Source organism: Centruroides sculpturatus, unplaced genomic scaffold, assembly GCF_000671375.1.
Source record: "Centruroides sculpturatus isolate CEXI.00-Female unplaced genomic scaffold, Cexi_2.0 scaffold180, whole genome shotgun sequence".
Lineage (NCBI taxonomy): Eukaryota > Metazoa > Arthropoda > Arachnida > Scorpiones > Buthidae > Centruroides > Centruroides sculpturatus.
Genome location: NW_019384918.1, coordinates 74,628 through 96,815, shown reverse-complemented (window position 1 = coordinate 96,815; position 22,188 = coordinate 74,628). Strand labels below are relative to the sequence as shown.

Sequence of the window (22,188 nt, the reverse complement as noted above, 5' to 3'; positions counted from 1 at the left end):
CTATATACAAAATTTAGTAAAAATCAAATAACAATTTATTCAATGAAAATCAATAAGAATCAACCCGACAAAACTCAAATCAATCTATTTTCTAACTTAATTCTATTTCCCTTTGGAATTCGACAAAATCAAAGACTTAATTTATGTACAATAATTCTTATGAATTAAAGATCCTAATCGTCACCTCAATATACTAGGAACCTATTTCCTCAACTCTCCAGACTTTCTCTATTTGTGGATCCACAAATCGAATAACTTCAAAATNCTAAACTTGATATTCAGACTATACTGTGAGGTGACGTCACAATTCTGAATGTGATCACTCCCCTCATTTACATACTTACTTGCTAACAATAAACTTTTTCTATTTGTCAGGCAGCCTATTTTCCAACAATACTCGCTAACCTTTTACATTATTCTTTTTGACAATTTTCGGGATGTTTTTATTCTTTAAGGTTTAGCGAGTCCCTAAGTTGTGCTTGTGGGGTCTCCCCCCTTTTCTTGGTGCAGACTTACTTTTTTTCCGCGAGTTTTTTTCTACGGCGCTTTTCTCTTGTTGGTGAGTTGGTTTCTCTTCTATTTTTAAGTTTCTAAGGTAAATGGTGAGGCAACCTTCGTCCTAACACAACATAAGCCCCAAACAAAAATATAATAAAAAGCAAAATAAAAGTAAATAAAAATAATGCTCGGACTTGGTTCCTTACAATATAACGAATAAAATATCTAATTATTCTTAATATAATGTTTTACTATTTCGACCAGAAAATTGTTTTTCGCCCCCAAAATATAAATTGTTACTAATCACCCCCTGAACATGGAAAAACACCCACATGGGGGCGATATCGCCCTCGTTGAGAAACACTGCTATAGAGTAAATAAGTCTTATAACACATTTGTTGATGTTATGTTTTGACCTTTTTAAGGTCATCCTCAGTGTTTATATTTCTAATTGGAACTGGAATTAGAATGGCTTTTATTTAACATTATTGGAAACCAGGATGATCAAAAATGTAAATTAAAGGAGTAACTTTTTGAATTTTGTGTTTGGAAAAGAATTTATTCTTGGAGATGGCTTTGACTTTTTAAAAATTTGATATTGCAACTGCTACTCTAGATCACTCATATTCTTAGATGGCTGAAGCTTATATCCCATAAATGCTTGACAGGTGAGAAACAGGTGAAACACTGGTACTTGGTTGTAGGTTTGCATTCAATCTATGGGCTAGCCATGCAGAATTTTCCAGGTTTATTCAAACCTTCATTTAGAATAGCCACCTTTGAATGAAGGACCTTATATAAGGACCCAAAGGAATATAAAAAAGAAAAATTCTAATTGATATTCCAAATGTCTTTTTAATTTAAACTCCCTTGCATGAGAGTTATGCTTCTCAGAATCTTCCATTACTTTTAGTCATTTGTTGAGCCTAGTATACCTCATTTCTTTGCCAAGAGACAAAAATTAAAATGTAGTCAAACATTAGCTTGCCCACAATGGTGTACTGGTGGACCAGATCTTGTCTGCTGTTTCTTAAGGCCCTGACAGTATCTCTCCAGTAAATATATAACTCCACTATTAGAATGATGCCATAGAAGGTTTACATCTGTATTTAAAATGGTGGATAGTGGGGTATGCAGTTGTGCATGAACACTGAAAATGGTGAAGCAGTGTGGCATTTGGGCAGTGAAACTTTAGATCGCAAAGAGATAGGACATTGAAATTGGTGTCAGTTTGTACAGAATGACAGGATCTACAATATTATTTAGCAATAATAACTGATATTAAAATAGAATTTGTAAAGTTATAAGCTAAGTGTGCGGTTTGAAGAAAATTTTTATAATGTCAAAGAAATTGGAAAGGAAATATGAACAGAAATGTATACAGTAGAGTCCCGCTAGTCTGAACTAATTGGAACTGAGCACTGTTCAGATTAGCCGAGTAATTGAAATAATGCAGAAGTAAGCAATAAAACAGGTCTGGTTTTTATAGATCCAACATCATCACCCCACCCTTTATTTCATCTGACTTGTACTCAATAGAGGATGCAAACAGTTAACAAAAACAAGCTTTGTAATTTTGAAATGGCAACCTGCCTTCATTGTTTACCTTAAAATTATTTTAACTGTAAAAACTGTAAAATTCCTATCAATAAACTGACCTTCTTCCACTAAAAGTGTTCCTGTGTGATTTGTTCTCAACAGCAAGATCTAAGAATACCATGACCTGCCAGCAAACACCAAAAAGATGGAAGAAGAACTGAACAAGTTATTAACAGATATATGGTATCTAAACACTTATTTTATTAGAGAAATTAGAACTTCCAACACTAACCTTACCTAAATCCATATCATCATCAATGCAAAACCATGATGTTAAAAAAGTAAATAAGTTAATTTTAAAAGATACAAAATTAAAAAACTCAAATCTAAAATCAAAAAAGTTAAAGGTAAACAAACTTATGAAGTCGACTATGATAACCCATATACTTGTAGAAAATATAATAAATTAGTTAAAAGACTAAATTACCCAACTATAAACAAATGAAAAAGCTGGGAACAAATGTTAGTTGTAAACCAAAGTACTTGCATAATACCTAATTTTGTTAAAAATTTTTTAATCAGAGGTTTAAACTTTATAATTAATTTTTGTTGGGCCATTAATAATTTCATAGTAAATTTAGAGGACATACTAACTAAAATAGAAACTAATGAGAGAGACCATGTTAGGGCCAATTTTGAACACATTTTAGATTATAAACATACTAGTAATCATAAAATCAAATTTCATAGCAAACTTAAACAACTTTAGTTAAAAACTTTTTAACTGGTAACAATTTTAGTCCCTGCCGATAAATCCAAACATAGTTATAATGGAAAAAGAAAAATATGATAAAGTTAAACTTAATTTAGTCTCCTCTTCTCAACATCACATTTTAACCAAAGATCCTACTTTAAACATATATGAAAGTTTAGTAAAAATGATTAAAAAACTTAAAGAATCTAATTATATTAATACAAAAGATGTTAGTAATATTCTTGATTACAACTGGATAATACCCAGACTCAAGAGTAAAAATCAGAGTAAAAACCACAAATTAAATGAATCTTAAGCCCACTGATTGACATTAAATTTTATGTTCTTTACAGCTTAGAGAAATTCCTTAAAAATAAACTAAATATATTTGATAATTCAATTAATAGCATTATAAACCCTGACCAGTTCATAAAAAATCTCCAAAATCTCGAAATAAAAAAACATGTACCCCTCCATTCAAAGAAAGTTTATAATAAACACATTAAATAGTTTAAACTGTGACAAATGGATAACCCAACTCGTATTTGTTTGCCAATAATTATTTTGTTTGTAATAATGGTTTCTTTAGACAATTAGATGGTATCTTTATGGGCTCTTGCATCAGTCCAAAACTCGCTGAACTGCACATGATTAACATCCACAATATTATCCATACTTCTACAACCATTATGTTGACAACTGCTTTGTTGTTTATAACAAACAATTAACCAATCCTCAAATCATACTTCAATATGCCAACATGATCTAGACAAATATATGTTTCAAAATAGAAAATGAAAATAATCAACAAACTTAATTTTTTAGACATCACTATACTAAGACATGATAATTTCATTACCTTTAAAAAATACATAAAACCCTATAATGTCAGTAAAGTAATCAATTACTATTCCAGCACACCCATGTATATTAAAAATAACATATTCAATATGTATGCGAACAAAATCAAAACACATACAAGTGACTACTAACCAAAACATAGAAATAGACCAAATTTATCACACCTTTCAATTAAATAACTACCCAAACAGAATTATCAACAAATGGCTACACAACCACTCATCAGGTCAACCCAAAGACACAAATAATTTACAAAAAATTAGATTATACCCCTACTATTTTTGAAAACATCCAAAGAATACTAACACCATATAATATCATTTTAGCACTCACACTAAACAATAAAACCAAAGAACAAACTAATAGTAATACCGACATTTTATTATATAATAATCTTGTTTACAGCTTCACTTATATGTATACTATGCAATAATACACGTACAAGTGAAGCTGTAAACCTTGTATCCAAAATACTATTACATAGGTGAAACTAGCAGAGTGTTAAAACCTGTATAAAAGATCATATAAGAGCGGTGAAGTATGATTACACCAACTCAGCAAGTCTCCACTCATTGCAACCAAGCAGGCTGCGAGATCTCACTCGACAGCATCAAAATTCTTAAAAAAGAAAAAATATTATTAAAAGAAAATTTTATGAACACATTGAAATTATCAAAACAAATGTAATATACAGAATGAACCTAAATACAGGTACAGTCATCAATGACATCTGGCAACCATTCCTAAGTAGCAAAGCCCATTAAGATATACTACCTCCCTCCCTCCCTCTGTGTAAGTCAACACACCAAACATTCAGTGAATGATACAGAGAATACTCACATCTTTTTAGCCTCTCCTATCTGGTCTATGTTTTTTGTACATTTCATCGGAATTATTTCACAGCTTACAGGTATTCCCTTATTAATTTTATAAAAATTCTGCTTCTTAATTATGTACTTAATTTTTTATTTAAGTTTACCCTCTTTTTATTCTAGCACATAATGTTAAACTGTGTATAAGGGTCCTCCTTTTTTCACCTATGTCTTCTCACGAGTCGTGTTGTCCTAACTGTCACTATAATCTCAGGTAATTATGTTTTATTGTATAAACCTTTGTACACATATCCTAAATATTTCAATACAATCGATAAATCTGTTATAATAGGACTGAAGAGAGGCATTAAGTCCAAAATGTATATCCTTTCCTATCAATAAACCAACCCTTTTCCACTAAAAGTGTTACTGTGTGATTTGTTCTCAACAACAACCTTATGCTAAGAAAATATATATGTAAAAATGTTTTTAATACATACAGTTCAGGATTCCAATCAGTTGACTGGTGTTACTATGTGAGTTAGCATGCTTAATTGTGGATGTTTGAATGTACTTTTTGCTCTACATTATTATAGTTTAGTTTAGTTTAGTCTGTTGCTACAATGGCCATGAAATGGAAACACATAATGTGTACGTTGAAAGATAAGCTGGATGTTTTGAGAAGGCTGGACAAGGGTGAAAGGGCAACAAAATTGACAGTAAAGTTTGCAATGGGCAAGGCCACAATAACTGACTGGAAAAAAAACTACACACAAAAATTGAGCAGTTTTGTGCCTCTACTTCAAAAAAATAAGTTGAAAATTGACAAACAGCAAGGCCTTCAATGTTTGACAAGCTTGATGAAGCCTCATTCACCTGATTCACTGAGGAAAGAGAGGGGAACACCTCTAAGTGGACCTCTTGTTAGAAAAAATTTCCTCTCTGCCGACCGAAACATGTTCAGACTAGTGGGACTCTACTGTAATTTAAATTTAAAAGGAATTAGAAAAGCCCAAAATGACTAATCCAAATGATGCAGATTGTATAGAGAGCGTAAGAAAACCAAGCACATCAATTCTGACATGAATATTTGGAGTGCACCACCGCTTAAACCGATAGATATTGACTTTAACCACGAAGATTTTATTTGTTTACATTTTATCCTTCAACCTTCTTAACACAAAGACTGATTCACACCTCAAACAATTGTGATTGTGTCTCATACACAACTCTCCCAATTTTTTGACCTGCATGACATTTGGTTAACTCATTGCAGTCAGTTGATGTAGTAAGGAGACAAAGAACTGTCAGTCAGTTTAACGCTATTGTGTATGAGACATTTTTGGATTGCATGGTGGACCTCATACAATTTATGTATGTTTATTCATTGTATTCTTTACCGCTGGCCACATACAGTATGTGGAGATCATCAATCCATCAAAATTGACAGGATTATTATTTGTGATATGTCCTTTCTCATTGCAAATTTCCATCTACGGAATTTTGGAAGTACACCAAAATATCGCTGTAGAGTTAAGAAAATTTGATTTTAGGACACAATGCAAGTTTTTCTTATTTAAATAAAATTTACATTAAATTGTGAATTTTTTATATGATGTAGAAATGACATAGCTAATTACGTAATTGATTTTACACCAATTTTTTCATTTTTTGTAAGTGAAAGTGTTTTTAATAAAAAATTTATAAAATTGTGTACAAAATGGGCTTAAATAGACTTGGCCAAATATTACATAATGGAAAGGGGAAATGCAGAAATAAGTGAACGTTAATAAGTCAGGGAATCACAGATGGAATTACCTATACAGACCCTGTAAATATTCTATGGTCAAGTGGAAATGCAACTGAACAACATGATCTGCCAGACGGTGAGCCCAGAAAATTAACAGATTGGATTTCCAAACTCTCAAGTGTGTTGTCAGATGCAGTAATCATTGCTAATGACTTCTATATGACAGAACTGTTCACTGTGGGTTATCAAGGTTATGTTGGGCCCACAAGCCACCAATAAAAAAAAAAGATTATATTATAATATATATATTAATAAGAAGTAGAACTCACTGTGTACGGTGTTACCAAATATTTTTCTTCCGAGCGCTTTCAACAAATGTATTTCCATTGTTTTCAGGCAAATAAATTTTTATATTGAACATGAATGTTTGAAACAGAGAACACATACAAAATTTAAATAAAACAATTTTTTTGGATGTCATTCGATATGAATCCAGTACAATGTTGTGAATGTGATGTAATACGGCGCATACTTAGTACTGTTTCCCGTCAATAGTGTGACAGATGATGTAAATCACCATTTAATCGTTTGTATAGGGCGATCCATATGTTGGGCAGTTCCAGCATAGATGCATTTTACGTTTCCAACGTTGTTATATATAGCGACTCCCATATAAAGAGGAGCTTTCGGTTGTTGCAGGTCCTGAGTATAGTAGAGTGAGCCCATAACGGGTTGTAATTCATGTCGCACACCCTTCTTGCGAGTTCAGTGTTGCACCGTCTTTTTGCCACATCATCCTGGTGTTTGGTAAGCAGATAGCCAACATTCTTGCTGTGGCCGCAATGTATCTCGTATTATTCCCCGTTATGGGATTTTCCAATGGAACCGCATTAATTCCTGACTTCTCAAAGATGGAGAACTTGTCTCGGTCATTGCAGAGGAGTCTGCACAAGCTAGATAATGGAGAAAGAGGCAGGAGCAGACCAGACCATGTTGTCTAAACATGTGGCAATAATTGTGTCTCTAATATATAGTATCAAAAGTTTCTAATATATATCTCTCCATCAATTATATGTGGGTAAAAGAAAGTAATGTGGCTATAACTTTCTTAGATCTGCGCATACATAGATACTCGGAAACACTACTTTTATTGGTTCATCACAAGTTTAATATGTACCATACATCATCCCAGCAAATGCATTCCAGCCTGCATGTTATGTTGATGCCGCCATTGCCACTATACTGAGAAGAGCATTCTTGTGATGAACTGAGAAAAGTAGTTTTTCCGAGGATCTATGTATACACAGATCTAAGAAAGTTATAGTCGCATTACTTTCTTTTACCCACATATAATTGATGGAGAGATATATATTAGAAACTTTTGAGACTATATATTAGAGACACATTTGCCACATGTTTAGACAACATGGTCTAGTCTGCTCCTGCCTCTTTCTCCATTATCTAGCTTGTGCAGACTCCTCTGCAATGACCGAGACAAGTTCTCCATCTTTGAGAAGTCAGGAATTAATGCGGTTCCATTGGAAAATCCCATAACGGGGAATAATACGAGATACATTGCGGCCACAGCAAGAATGTTGGCTATCTGCTTACCAAACACCAGGATGATGTGGCAAAAAGACGGTGCAACACTGAACTTGCAAGAAGGGTGTGCGACATGAATTACAACCCGTTATGGGCTCACTCTACTATACTCAGGACCTGCAACAACCGAAAGCTCCTCTTTATATGGGAGTCGCTATATATAACAACGTTGGAAACGTAAAATGCATCTATGCTGGAACTGCCCAACATATGGATCGCCCTATACAAACGATTAAACGGTGATTTACATCATCTGTCACACTATTGACGGGAAACAATACCACGTATGCGCTGTATTACATCACATTCACAACATTGTACTGGATTCATATCGAATGACATCCAAAAAAATTGTTTTATTTAAATTTTGTGTGTGTTCTTCTCTGTTTCAAACATTCATGTTCAATATAAAAATCTCCTATTTGCCTGAAAACGACAGAAATACATTCGTCGAAAGTGCTCGGAAGAAAAATATTTGGTAACCCCTAGGGTTTCTCATTTCCCGGTCTTTTGCTTGTCCCAGGATTCCGGGATAAAAGTGAACTGTTTCCCAGGATAGAATTAATTATTTTTCATTTTTTAAAGTAATTTTAAAGTTCTGTAACCTCCAAAATCATATTAATAATGCTGTGTAAGTTATATAATAAAAATTACCTTTGAATTACGTAGAAAATTTATTAAATTAAAGTTTGCTGGAAACTGCATACAACAACAACAACAAAATGCTTTGAATTGAGTTAAAAATTAAAAAAATGAACTTCTAATTTAGAAGGTAATTTTCGTTTTTTAAATAAAATATAATACAAAATATTGCAAACTTTTATAAGATTTTAAAAAGCAAAGATGGTCAATACTCCGATAACTCACTCTAATTCTTATTTTAGTAATGAAAAGTCTTGCCACCGAGAATGCCCTTTCCGATTCAATTGATGTGATTGGAATAGTGTTTAATGCATTTAAGAGAAGACAGATATTATGTGTTTTTTCACCTGTAGCCTGGAAGATTTCGAGTTCGTTTTCGAGATTGTAGTACTTCTTTCGCTCTCTAGTATTCTTGATTTGTCTACCTTGGCTGCTTTAATAGCGGCATCAAGCTTAGAGCTCGATAATTCGGCAATTCATTTGGCTTTAATAATCAGGTTTATGAAGAAAAACTTCATACTTGCAGACTTTGTACTCGTTTGTATCCTTGCCCAATTTGCACAATCTGGCGTCAGGCATTTATTGAAGCTACTGGGCATGGTTAAAACTCAAGACAGCGTAAGCACAATTATTCCAGATATTACAGGTTCCGACAAGTAAAGAATTTTTATAGTCCTGCCACAAATAAGCTATATATTGATTATTGACCATTTGTGACATGCTATAACGAGCAAAAATTAAAAAAAAACTAATAGGTAGGTTTAAAATTAATAAATACAAATGTATTCTGACAGTGAATGAGTTAATTATGCTTTCTATTTGCAAAATTCCTCAACCTTAACACAAAATAAAAAAAAAAGTGAATTTTTAAGAAATTTGCAGGATTTCCCGGGATAAGAAAAATTTCCCAGGTTAAAAAACAACCAGGATCCCATTTGAGAAACCCTAGTAACACCGTTCACAGTGAATTATACTTCTTATTAATATCACTTGGCATAAATAGCATACTAGACTATATATATATATATATATTTGCATCAGTCAATGCTTGCCATCATTTAACTTGGTGCAGAGAATGGCATCATTGGACAGTCAATCAGAGTGGAAGACAGCATTATGGAGTGACAAATCAGGATACATGATTTGGCATTCTGATGATCATGTCTAGACTTGGTGGATGTCCAGTGAACAGCATCTGAAGGACTGTGCTGTGTCAACCATAAAATTTAAAGATGGTAGTGTTATGGTCTGGAGTTGGAGCACAAAATCAGTGTCAAATGCTGAAAAATTATATTGTCTCATGTAAAATTCAAATCAATTGTTAAGATTGTTTACAGAGATTTGAACTTTAAAAAGAAATAGTCATTATGTTTTTAAATTACAGTAGTTTTTGCAGTTGTATACCTACAGAGATTTAATTTGTATTATATCAAAGATGCTTAGTTACAAAATAGTCAAACTGATATTAATTCAAATATTTTATAATTAGATATATTTGAGAGAGCTGAATATCAAGATATCTGATGCAGAAAACGTGTGTCATCCTAAAGTCTTAAGTGACAAGGTAATTTTAAATAGTTTTATTTCAAAATTTAGAGATAAGTCTAAAACATTTCTTTTCCAGGAATCTACACAAAGTCAGATGCAGTTTGAAATAATGTGGTTTGGTTGGATTCTAAGAAATTAAAATGACTGAAATAATTTGTAAATACTTACATCTTTTTACATTGACAAATAATACTGTAATTTCAAAATTAATTGTAAGAAGTATTAAGTACTGTGAATAACATTTTCATAGAGGAATATTGTGTGTATGCTGTATTAATTAAAATATCTAGTGAGATGGTTGAATTTTCAAACACCAAGTATTGAAATTGTCAGAAGCATGTTTTGCCACCAGATTAAGCATGGTCTGTTTTCTAGAAAAGCTCTGAGAAGATTCCAGTTCGTATAATGTGCATATGTTGAAAATGATCCCATCGTGCAGACACATGGGTGTGTTGCCCTGTACAGTTTTCTCGAGCAGAGCCAGTGCCTCTTTCAGTTTTCCCATGTACAGCAAACAGATGGCCATGTTATTTAGTAGCTGTAGGGTAAGATAAGGTAAGATAAATCATAAAAAATATACGGTTTTAATACAAAGCAACAAAGAATATTACCATTGGTTTGTTTGAATCTAAAGAATAAGCCTGTTTATAGTAATTGTATGCATCGGCATATCCATTCTGTGCAATTGCCATCATGGCTCTAAAAAAAGTTCCTTGTTCTTAATTAAATAGATATATTATTAATTTGCCTAATCAATAGATAAAAAGTTTACTTGTTGACAAGCTCTTCAACTTCATGCCATGTTTCTTTTGGTAGAGATGATCGGATTATGGTGACTTGACTGAAACATTCTTGGGCAGCTTTGACATCTCCTAACTAATGCACATAAAAATAAATATTTTTATAAGAGATTATATTTCATGTTTAACAATAATAAATGAACGTTACCTGTAAATATAATCTACCAAAGGCTGAAAGAAGCTGTGGTTTGTGAGACTCATCTTTTTGTATCAAAAGATCTAACAACTTTACGGCCATGACGTAATCCTTAAATTACAATAAAAGTTTGTATAATTTTATGTTTAAAATTTTATATAAACAGTTAAGAAGAAAAGATGTAAAACTATTATAAAATTTATAAATTGAACCTTATAGTTCAATAACCTCATAACAGAGGTTAATTTTTTAGAAATTTTTAAAAATTGAATCTTGGCAATAAATAGGTGTATCCCATTTGTAGTTGTTTTAAATGGTAAGAAAACTGGAATCATTTGCATTTGAAATGAAACTCATTTAAGAGATAAAATACTCTACTTGAGCTATGTTTTTACAAAAAAATGTGGCTCAATTACTGTAACAGACATCTCTATATATGCCTGAAAGCATTATTCCTCCAAAAATTTGCAGGCATTAAATTTACATGCAGACATTGCTCAATTGGCAGTATGCAAACAAAGAGAACTATAAAATCTTGTGTAGTCTCTGCATTGTTCAAAATGTAAAAAATGGAACAACACAGGCTGACTGCAAGTATGCTATAAGATCCCCAGAAATGACAAAACAGAACAACTATATAGCAGATTGTTTGGGAATTGTTTGAATGAGTCTACTATCAGAATCTTCCTCAAATACTATGAAGAAACTGGTTTTTATAATGAATCCTAGATGCAGTAATGGCAGATTGCAAATGACTACTGTCAGCATTGGTTTGTCATGAAATACAGACCTAGTATGATGGTTGGAAGCTGCAAGTGGAAGAACTGTGGAGCAAATGAATAGGATGACTTATATCTTGATGAACTGCTAGGAACAGGTTACATGATATGGGTTATGTGCACCTAGCATTTCCATACAATTACACTTGGTGGGTCCTCCCTTTGTAGCGTACATGTTGGCAACTCATCTAGGCATCAATATGATGTAGACACAGCAAAGATCTTGTGGAATGTTGGGCAACACTTCATACAAGAAAGCCTATGTTGATGCCAGTTCAGCAAAGGAAGCAGTTTTTATGGGATAGGGATCATCTGTCATGGCCAGAACTCAATGGCAAAGAGTATTTGGTCTGACAAGTTGCCCTTTCTAGTCTTTTATGAAAATATTGGACAGAGAGTCATCCACCAGCCAAATGAAGGACTAACCCAAAACTGTGAAGCAGGAAGTCAAGTTTTTCCAAGCATGGTTCAACTGTGAGGGTGTTTTGAGTATTCTAATATTGGTGATTTTGTTCTGTATGATGGAACTATCAATGCACAATGTTACCAGGCAATTTTGCAATGGCATTTACTGCCTTCCATAGCCTTTATTCAGTTGCAGGGAGATGTGATCTTCCAGCCACATCTTCCATTACTGCTTGTCCTTGCCAAAACAGAGTCCAAGTCCTGAGTTCCAAATTCATCTGATCTGAACCCAATCAAGGACCTTTTATGTTCCCTCAAGAAAGAGATGTAAAAACACAAGCCCCAAACAAAAGATCAGCTGAAGACCGTTCTCAGGAAGTGTGGCCCAACATTCCACAAGATCTTTGCTGTGCCTACATCATATTGGTGCCTACATGAATTGTCAACATGTTTGCTGCTAAGGGAGGACCCACAAAGTGGTAATTGTATGCAAATGCTAGGTGCACATAATTTATTGCCTGCAATTTTTTCAGAGGAGTAATATTTTCAGGCATATATAGAGATGTCTGTTACAGTGATTGGGCCAATTTTTTTGTAAACCATAGCTCAAGTTGAGTATTTTATTTCTTAGACAAAATTTATTTTCAATGCAATTGAGTCAGTTACCATTTGTAACAATTCCATGGAAAGCTATCTTTAGTGTGTAGTTAGTATTATCAGGTTAATATGCTATTTAGTGTCTCTCTTCCAAAATTACATTTTTATGGTATACTAGCTGCAAGGACCCACTTCACTGGGTTTTTATTTGTATGTAATATAGTTTTTTTATATATATAAAAGACTGTTTTTGTAAGTAATCTAGAATCTAGCTGCAAGGACCCGCTTCGCAGGCAAAAAGTAACGATAGTGCTCATCTAAAAATCAATGTTTCTAACATCTTGTGGGGATTAAAACACACAGAAAAAATTCAAATGTCTAACTGTTTAAGTTAGATATTTGAATTCAATCTGGCAACAAAAGGGTCTTTGTTAGAGCCTTTTTTAAAATTACAGTATGTTTTAGTTTATCTTATAATATTGAATATGGCCTGCATCTAATATACAGGTAACCCCTGTATAACACGGCACTTCTATAGCACGGATTTGCTCTAACACGGTTCGAAAATTGGTACCATCCCCCATAGAACACGGTACTTTTATAGCACGGATTCACTCTGACACGGTTCGAGAATTGGGTAAAACCCTCGTACAACAGGAAATGTAATAAATTTTTACATACTTAAACTAATAATAGTTCACGAAAATTATTATTTTCGTGAACTATTTAGTACTTAAGTATGTAAATTTTCTCTTCTCGCCTTCTGTCGATACACGTGGTCCTTCTCGAAACTTGTTTCAATGTTGCCAGATCGCGACGCTTCTGCTTCTGATGTTGCCGAATGTTTTTCCCTTATTCCATACTTGCTTTATTCTTCATAAGTGCTTAGCACCATATAAGGAAATTTATAAAGACCTTTTAACTAGAAGCAAGCAATCTAAAATTACATACATTTTGCAAAAGGTAAAGCATGGATCTGAAGATAATGCAGAAAAATGCTCAGAGGATAAGGATAACTTGCCAAAAAGAAAACGCTCTCGGTTAATTAATAGTGTTTTTAGTGATGACGAAGAAAACATTGTTTAATTTATATTAATATGTATCACTTAAAAAAATTTTAATGAAGATATTTATCTTAATTATGAAAATATACTAGCATGTTTTTTAATTTTTGGAACCTAACCCTCCTTTTCGTATTAGTTCTTTGTTTCGTATAACACGGATTCGCATAACACGGCAATTTTTTGGAACGTAACTACCGTGTTATACGGGGGTTACCTGTACATGTATTTGACTGGCCCCTTGCTGTGTTTGAGTTTAAGACCCGTGCTAGAGTGTTTGGCTAATAACATTTCTAACTAATTGTTATGTTCTTCTATCAAGTATATCTGAATTGTGGGGTGCATTCATAGTCTTAAGTAAATCTTCATTTCTGTCAGGCAAGAATTAATGGCTTAATGTGTTGAACAGAATGCATTAATTAAGAAGCAAATGTTTCACTATATCATTTTAATGTTATCAAGCTTCTATATTGGCTTCTAATCTGAGAACATATCATACCTTTTGGGAAATGTTTTCAATTGGACACCAAAAGACTTTTTTTTAACTGTTTTTTATTTATTATGCATTTTGGACAGTTCTGTCCATCTTCAGTTTAAAGAAGATTCTTTTTGGGTTACAAGTTCTTTTACAACTACATTACATTGTAAAAAAGATTATTATATTATTCTAATATTATGTTTCTAGATACATAATATTAGAATGATGAAGAGGGTCAGAACTGTCTGGCCAGAACTCAATGGCAAAGAGTATTTGGTCTGACAAGTTGCCCTTTCTAGTCTTTTATGAAAATATTGGACAGAGAGTCATCCACCAGCCAAATGAAGGACTAACCCAAAACTGTGAAGCAGGAAGTCAAGTTTTTCCAAGCATGGTTCAACTGTGAGGGTGTTTTGAGTATTCTAATATTGGTGATTTTGTTCTGTATGATGGAACTATCAATGCACAATGTTACCAGGCAATTTTGCAATGGCATTTACTGCCTTCCATAGCCTTTATTCAGTTGCAGGGAGATGTGATCTTCCAGCCACATCTTCCATTACTGCTTGTCCTTGCCAAAACAGAGTCCAAGTCCTGAGTTCCAAATTCATCTGATCTGAACCCAATCAAGGACCTTTTATGTTCCCTCAAGAAAGAGATGTAAAAACACAAGCCCCAAACAAAAGATCAGCTGAAGACCGTTCTCAGGAAGTGTGGCCCAACATTCCACAAGATCTTTGCTGTGCCTACATCATATTGGTGCCTACATGAATTGTCAACATGTTTGCTGCTAAGGGAGGACCCACAAAGTGGTAATTGTATGCAAATGCTAGGTGCACATAATTTATTGCCTGCAATTTTTTCAGAGGAGTAATATTTTCAGGCATATATAGAGATGTCTGTTACAGTGATTGGGCCAATTTTTTTGTAAACCATAGCTCAAGTTGAGTATTTTATTTCTTAGACAAAATTTATTTTCAATGCAATTGAGTCAGTTACCATTTGTAACAATTCCATGGAAAGCTATCTTTAGTGTGTAGTTAGTATTATCAGGTTAATATGCTATTTAGTGTCTCTCTTCCAAAATTACATTTTTATGGTATACTAGCTGCAAGGACCCACTTCACTGGGTTTTTATTTGTATGTAATATAGTTTTTTTATATATATAAAAGACTGTTTTTGTAAGTAATCTAGAATCTAGCTGCAAGGACCCGCTTCGCAGGCAAAAAGTAACGATAGTGCTCATCTAAAAATCAATGTTTCTAACATCTTGTGGGGATTAAAACACACAGAAAAAATTCAAATGTCTAACTGTTTAAGTTAGATATTTGAATTCAATCTGGCAACAAAAGGGTCTTTGTTNCACCTGATTTGGCCCCCAGTGACTTCCACCTTTTTCCAAACCTAAAAAAATTCTTGGCTGGAAAGAGATTCCACTCAAATGACGAAGTCATCTCTGAAGTGAACGAGTATTTTGCACACCTTGACAAATCGACCTATTGTGATGGCATAAAAAAGCTAGAACATCGCTGGAATAAGTGCATTGCTAACAAAGGAGTCTACATTAAAAAATAAAAAAGTTTTAACATTATTTTGTTTGTTGTTCTATTTGAGGCCGCGAACTTTCCGAACAGCCCTCGTATTAATGTAATGATTATCAAAGTTTGGCTGTGAGTAACAGTAACTACTGAGAATCATACTTATGTTGATATAGCATTTTTACACAGAATGACCCATGGAGTCTACAGTAGTCCTAAATTTTCCCTCAAGACACACAAAATTATTTGTATTTTTCTCTACAACATAATCATCAGAAAACTTACCTTCAAAGAAAGAACGCAGTTAACTAACGAATATAAAATTCTACGCTCTCTTTCTTCCCACAATTGAATTGACACTGCAATAAAATATTTTTTAGCAAACAAATATTTGTAAAATGTATCTATATTATTTTAAATACTACACCATATATCAAGGGTGATAAGTTAGAAAGGCATTTTGACCAAATTTGAGTTTTCATAATATATAAAGGCATAGGATCAAAAATTTTCATTTTTCCACAATATGCAAAATGTCACAAATCACATCAGAGTATGTTTTGATCTATACATATAAGAGTTTGGAACAAAATAACATTTATAGTTTATGAGCTGTTCTGAGCTATTATGCTTGAAAACAAAGAATTAAAAATAAAATCTCAATAACGTATTTTTCAACAAGCTGATTTAAATAATCCCATGAAAACTATACTTTTGAAGAAATTTTAGTTTTCATGTATTGTATTGATGTATCAATACACCACAATCTTTGTGATCAAAAGCACCAAATCATATTTCATATGAAGTGAATACAGCTTCAATTGACTGAAATCTCAAAATACGTCTTCACATTAAAATTAGTTTACAAAACAAATTTTAGAGTAACAAATCAAAAACAGGATTTTTTGTATCACTTGATAGAACATTTATTCCTAAATCAAATTCAGTAATAAAAGTGTTGATTTTTTTAAGAATCATAACATAGCAGCAAACAAGAGTGAAACTTGCAATTATACAATTCAGACAAGAATTTGATTAAGTGTCATCAATACTTAGCTGAAATTTGTTACGAGTTTGTCAAAGATACTATTTCATTTAAATTTTCTAATCTTAATTATTGAATTAATATTATTCAATAATACTTCAGGCAAATATGGATAAAATCAACAACATTACAGAAAATCAATTATTTTTTGATGATTCTGGTTAATCAGCAACTGTTCTTTTGATTGATATAAAATAAATTTTGACTATCCATTTGTTACTTGGAAACTTGGCTTGTTAGAGTAGCAAAGTTCTTTACACTGCTGTTCCACTAGATATTAAACTGTATACAATATAGTGTATGATGTTATAATTCCTGGTACTATTAATTATCTTTATTGTGCATGCATTAACATCCCAACTAAATTCATTCAATTGTATCACTTCCATCTTGTCCAGTTAATGATACAAACTCCAAAATTCAATACAAATATGAAGTTGAGTTACACCAACAACTTTGCTGCAAGAATAACATTAAGTTTTATAGTCAATCTTGAAACCCCCACCAGAGCCCACTCTAGTGGTTACATTGCCCCGGACAAAAAGAAAAATTGCCGTCCCTTAAGAATATATATATATGTACGTATATATAAAAGTACACATATATATATATATGTATGTATATATGTACTTTTATTTAAATATATATATATTTAAATAAAAGTACATATTTTTTTATTTTCAACAAAATCAAATCATTTTATTTAAATTTTAACAAAAGCATATATTTAGAAAGAAACATAACATTGATAATCAAGCAGTACAAAACAGTAGAAATTAATTAAGAAATATCTGTACCTAGCCACAAATTGTTAACCATATAATTTTTTACATTTTTAAATGCTATTAAAAATGTATTATTGCACAAACAAAATGTCATTATTTTGAAAATAAAACAAGGTAACATAAACTCCGCTAAAATCACAAAACGCTTTGCAGAACTGAAAGTAAGAAAAAAGTTTTTTATTGCATCTTTTAAATTTACTTAATCAGCAATTTCATGCTCAATTGCCAACATGACCAAACCATTAAGACGATTTTGTATAGTAGTTGAACATAAGTTCTTAATTAATTTTAACTTAGAGAAACTCCTTTCACCACTTGCTACAGTTATTGGTATCGTTAGCAATATTCTTAAAGCAATAGTAAGATTTGGGGTAAAATTTAACTTTGTAATTAAGTTCAGTACATTCATTAGGCTTTCTTTTTTGCCCAAAAGTGCAGATACTGCTGAAATGTCCTCTGCTAATTCTACCCCATTTATGTCAACAGAATCACCATCAGTTAAAATGCATTCTAAATTCTTAGTGTTTTAGTAGCATTTCTTTGGACATGATATTTAAATTGTATATATTATATAAGAATTGAAAACAGTTACTATGATTACTAAGTTGTTCAAATCTAGCATCTAGTGCATTTAGTGCTTGATCGATTGTAAAATAAAAAAATCTATTTTATATTTTTCTTTTGGATCTTTGATGGGTTCATCTTGTGCTTCGTATAAGAAGTTCCTTTTCCTTCTTCTAACGTAGCGTCATGTTATTGTTGATTCAAATTAGCCTCCACATCAATTTTGGTAGCAAGTTCTTTTGCATCAATAATAGTTTCATTGAAGGATGAATCCAATTGAAGATTCTTAAAAAATATTTTGCAGTTTTGTAAAAGACCAAGTGCAAAGGCTAGATTGAAATCTTTTGTTTGCATCAACTTCCTTATTGGATTAACGGAATTTAGTATTTTATGCCAAATAACTAATGAACACAAAAACTTAAATTGTTTAATACAATTTAATAAACCCAAGGCTTTGTCTCTTATTAAATTATTAATTTCTTGGTTTTGTAAATGCTTAGCAAAGTGTCGTATACATCTCCCAAATGAAATCTCAAAGGCTTTAAGGTCTCTATCCTACTCTCCCATCTAGTGTCACTCAATGGTTTCAAAGTTAAACCTTGAACATGTTTTAAAAGTATTGCCCATTGAAAAGTAGATGTCGAAAAAAATAAATATATTTTTTGGACTGTGTTGAAGAAATTAGTGGCTTCCAAGGATGCTTTTGCCATATCATTAACAACAAGATTGAGTGTGTGGCTACTATATGGAACATAGAATGCTTGTGAATTATATTGTTTAATTCTAAATTGCACTCCTGCTTTATCGCCCCTCATATTGGACCCGTTGTTGTATCCCTGTCCTCTGATATCCTGCAAATTTAAACCCAAGTCATTAAGTTCTCCAATTATAATATCAGACATTTGTTTTCCTCTGGATCTTTCAACTGGTAAGAAGCCTAAAAAGCTTTCATTAATTTTAATTTCAACATCAGAGTCAAATTTACTGATTGAAACATATCTGATTACAAGAGTCATTTGCTCTACCTAACTAATGTCAGGAGTACAGTCTAAAATTATGAAAAAATATTTTGATTTTTTTATTTCATCAATAATATGAGACTCTACACTTTGATGTAGTAGATCTATTATCTCGTTTTGAATATTTTTTCCGAGATAGTGAGCTTTAGTCTCTTCTTTTTTTAGCACTCTACGGACGTGCTCTTTCATAATGGGATCAAATTCAGATAGCAACTCAACTATTTTTAAGAAATACCATTTTTATACTCAAACAACTTGTCATTTGTACTTTGAAAAGCCAGACCACGTTTATCAAGCATTTTAGTAATTGCTACGATTCTTAGAAGCCCCCCGTTCCAATGATTTGTTTCAGCATTAATAATTCTTTGAGAGGACGCATCTATAGTTTTACAACACTTTAACCTTAGGTTCATTTCTAGCCATGATTTTTGGAAATTTCATGTTCTTTTAAAGTTTCGCCAAGGTACTTCCAACTTTTAAAACCCTCCTTTGAAAGAGAACTATACAGCCAAAAATTTTGCAACAGAAGCAGTAAACGCAGTTTTGTGAAAGAGAGCACACTAGCCAGTCTCATAAAACTTGCTCTCCATTGCTTAAAATTCACGTATAATAATTTACGCTAAAATGTCAACCAGTGTCATTGGAAGAAAATTTGTAATTATGCAATGGTTTAGGTGGACGTTGTCTTACTAAAAAACTTCTTTCGGTCCATTTGTTTGTCATCATCATCCTCTCACGATTTTGTATTTTTTTTATAACTGGACTTGATGTTGGATTCTCATAGTCATCATTTGTTTTGGTACAACTCTGGATATAATTTTTTAACGCGTCAGCTTATTTTTGACTTTTGGCTTCCTTTTCCAGCCTTCTTTTTTTGTACTGGTAACCATACAGTTTTCTTTGACCGTTAGACATTCTGAAAGAGGCATGCACATAACTCAAATTAAACAATGTAAACTATAAAATAATATTTAAAAAAAATAAAGATTTATCCTTGTTCTAAATAAGCTAAAACCATAATTAACATAACTTCAAAATTATATTCTGTCAATGGACATAAAAAATATTTTATGGCTTACAATATTTTTTGTATCCTGTGAACATAAAGAAAGTCTAGTGTTTTTATATATGTATTTTATAATAACAAATATTTCAGCAAACCATAAATAGTCATTAAAAACAATTTTATAATTCTTGATTTTGAGATTTTATTCAGTTCAATTATTCAAATATATTATTATAAAATGTGTTTTATCGAAGCAATGAACTTAATAAATGTCTTATATTATTGATTCAAATAATTATTTTCATAAAACAAAAATATAAATAATTATACCTATAGAATACATTCAAATTTAATACAATATTTTATTGATTTAATAAACAGCCTTTTTGGATAAATTAAATATTTAGTTTATTTAAAAACACTTGTTTCGATTTGATAATCGATTTACGATAGACTAGTATCTATCAAACTAAACAATAGCTTAATTATAGATGTACTTATCTTCAAAAATTAAGAAATCGCACTACGCCCATTGACGAGATAACTCATCAAGTTTACATAGCATTACGAAAAACTCGGTAGTTAAGGCCACTTTTGACAAAATTTTTTTTTTTCAATTTTTGGAATGTTTTTTTAGGTCCACAAATTTTTGCAAAAATTTTTGCCCATGCAAAAAAATTTTATCACGATTTTAATTAGCCTTTGATAAGGCTTGATTAAGGCTTAATGGGATTTTTTTTATCAAATTTAATTCATCGTTCTAAAGTTCTAGCACACGGATTTTCCTTCAGTAAAGTTATTTAAAGCTACTTTCTGATGTCAAAAACAACCTCCAATAGTTTTTTAATTTTTTTAATTAATAGATTTTATTATATATAAATTTAATTAATTAGGGAGGTCAGAAATCGCAATTAAAATTTTAATTTTTTAAAAATATTTAAAAATACTGGTATACGGCCACTAGTATTCACCCTAATTTAAACCCTTGTCCTCCCGAGACGTCTATGACAATGCCCCGGAAAATCCGACTCCAGCTGTTCTCAAGGTCATCCAGCTGTGTAAACAATGACTCTTCAGTGTCAAATTTCACAGAAAGGCGAGACAAAGGAAAATAAAATTTGAAGCTTTTTAACCAAAATTAACGCATTTCTTTTGTTTTTTTTTTCAGTTTTAAGTATTTTTTATGCTTAATTACATTATAATTAATAACAGGTGGGCATTAAGGGGTTAAGTAAATTTTATGAACTTCCACTTGTTATCACTACCGACATAATAGCAAGAATTGTGTAATGAAACCACTCTTTTATAATTAGAGGTAAGTATAAGTGAGTCTATGCATGTTCAAACACAAGCTGAAGCAGCTCTATGCTCGCATGCTAATGCTATTCTGTTCAGAGAAGTATATGCATGTTCAAACAAGCTCAAGCATCGTCCTTTACAAATTCTGCATTAATTTTTCAATAATAGTGTAAATATTTTTAGCTTTTAGACATAAACAGTATAAATACACTACGCACTGTAAATTTTTAGAGAAAGAAAACTTCGATACGTGAAATTTTCTATTAATTGAGTAAATGAGAACATATCAATATTTTTCTAACATTTACAGCCAAAATGGCACCCCTAAACTTTGGCGCCTTGGACAAATATCCGGGTTGCCTGCCCCTAGAGAGGCCCTGACCCCACTGAAACAGTGTCTTTACAGAAAATTTTTATTTAGATATAATAATTTCTTTATAAGAAGTATAGTTTGAAGATAATATTTATTGAGTACATTTGACAATTTTGATATTAAAGCTCCAAATAGTTTATAATAATAAGTAAAAAGTATTCTCACTCTTTCTTATGGTGTCAGTCATGTTAGCTTCACTTCCATCTTCAGAAAATCCATTCTTCAAATTCTGAAGAATCTAATATTCAAAATAAAAAATAAATTTGAAATTGCTTCAACTGACTGACTATTTTTTT

The 22,188-nt window shown here is 32.0% G+C and overlaps 2 protein-coding genes across 3 annotated transcripts in view; one reads left to right on the top strand and one right to left on the bottom strand.

Moving 5' to 3' along the window:
• The window catches only part of LOC111631823 (uncharacterized protein C8orf76-like), a 33,543-nt gene extending 23,320 nt beyond the window's left edge, over positions 1-10,223 (top strand). Inside the window, exons 7-8 of the mRNA XM_023376138.1 lie at positions 9,948-10,022; positions 10,083-10,223. Of these exons, the coding sequence (XP_023231906.1) occupies positions 9,948-10,022; positions 10,083-10,145 (138 nt within the window). The 3' untranslated portion in view covers positions 10,146-10,223. The remainder of the gene's footprint in view (positions 1-9,947; positions 10,023-10,082) is intronic.
• LOC111631822 (trafficking protein particle complex subunit 12-like) overlaps positions 10,024-22,188 on the bottom strand; it is a 35,708-nt gene continuing 23,543 nt past the window's right edge. For both annotated transcript variants that reach the window (XM_023376136.1, XM_023376137.1), the window contains 6 exons: positions 22,058-22,130; positions 16,087-16,160; positions 10,955-11,053; positions 10,779-10,882; positions 10,618-10,705; positions 10,024-10,544 (listed from right to left, as the gene is read on the bottom strand). In XM_023376136.1, coding sequence (XP_023231904.1) covers positions 10,293-10,544; positions 10,618-10,705; positions 10,779-10,882; positions 10,955-11,053; positions 16,087-16,160; positions 22,058-22,130 — 690 coding nt within the window. In that variant the 3' untranslated portion in view covers positions 10,024-10,292. The remainder of the gene's footprint in view (positions 10,545-10,617; positions 10,706-10,778; positions 10,883-10,954; positions 11,054-16,086; positions 16,161-22,057; positions 22,131-22,188) is intronic.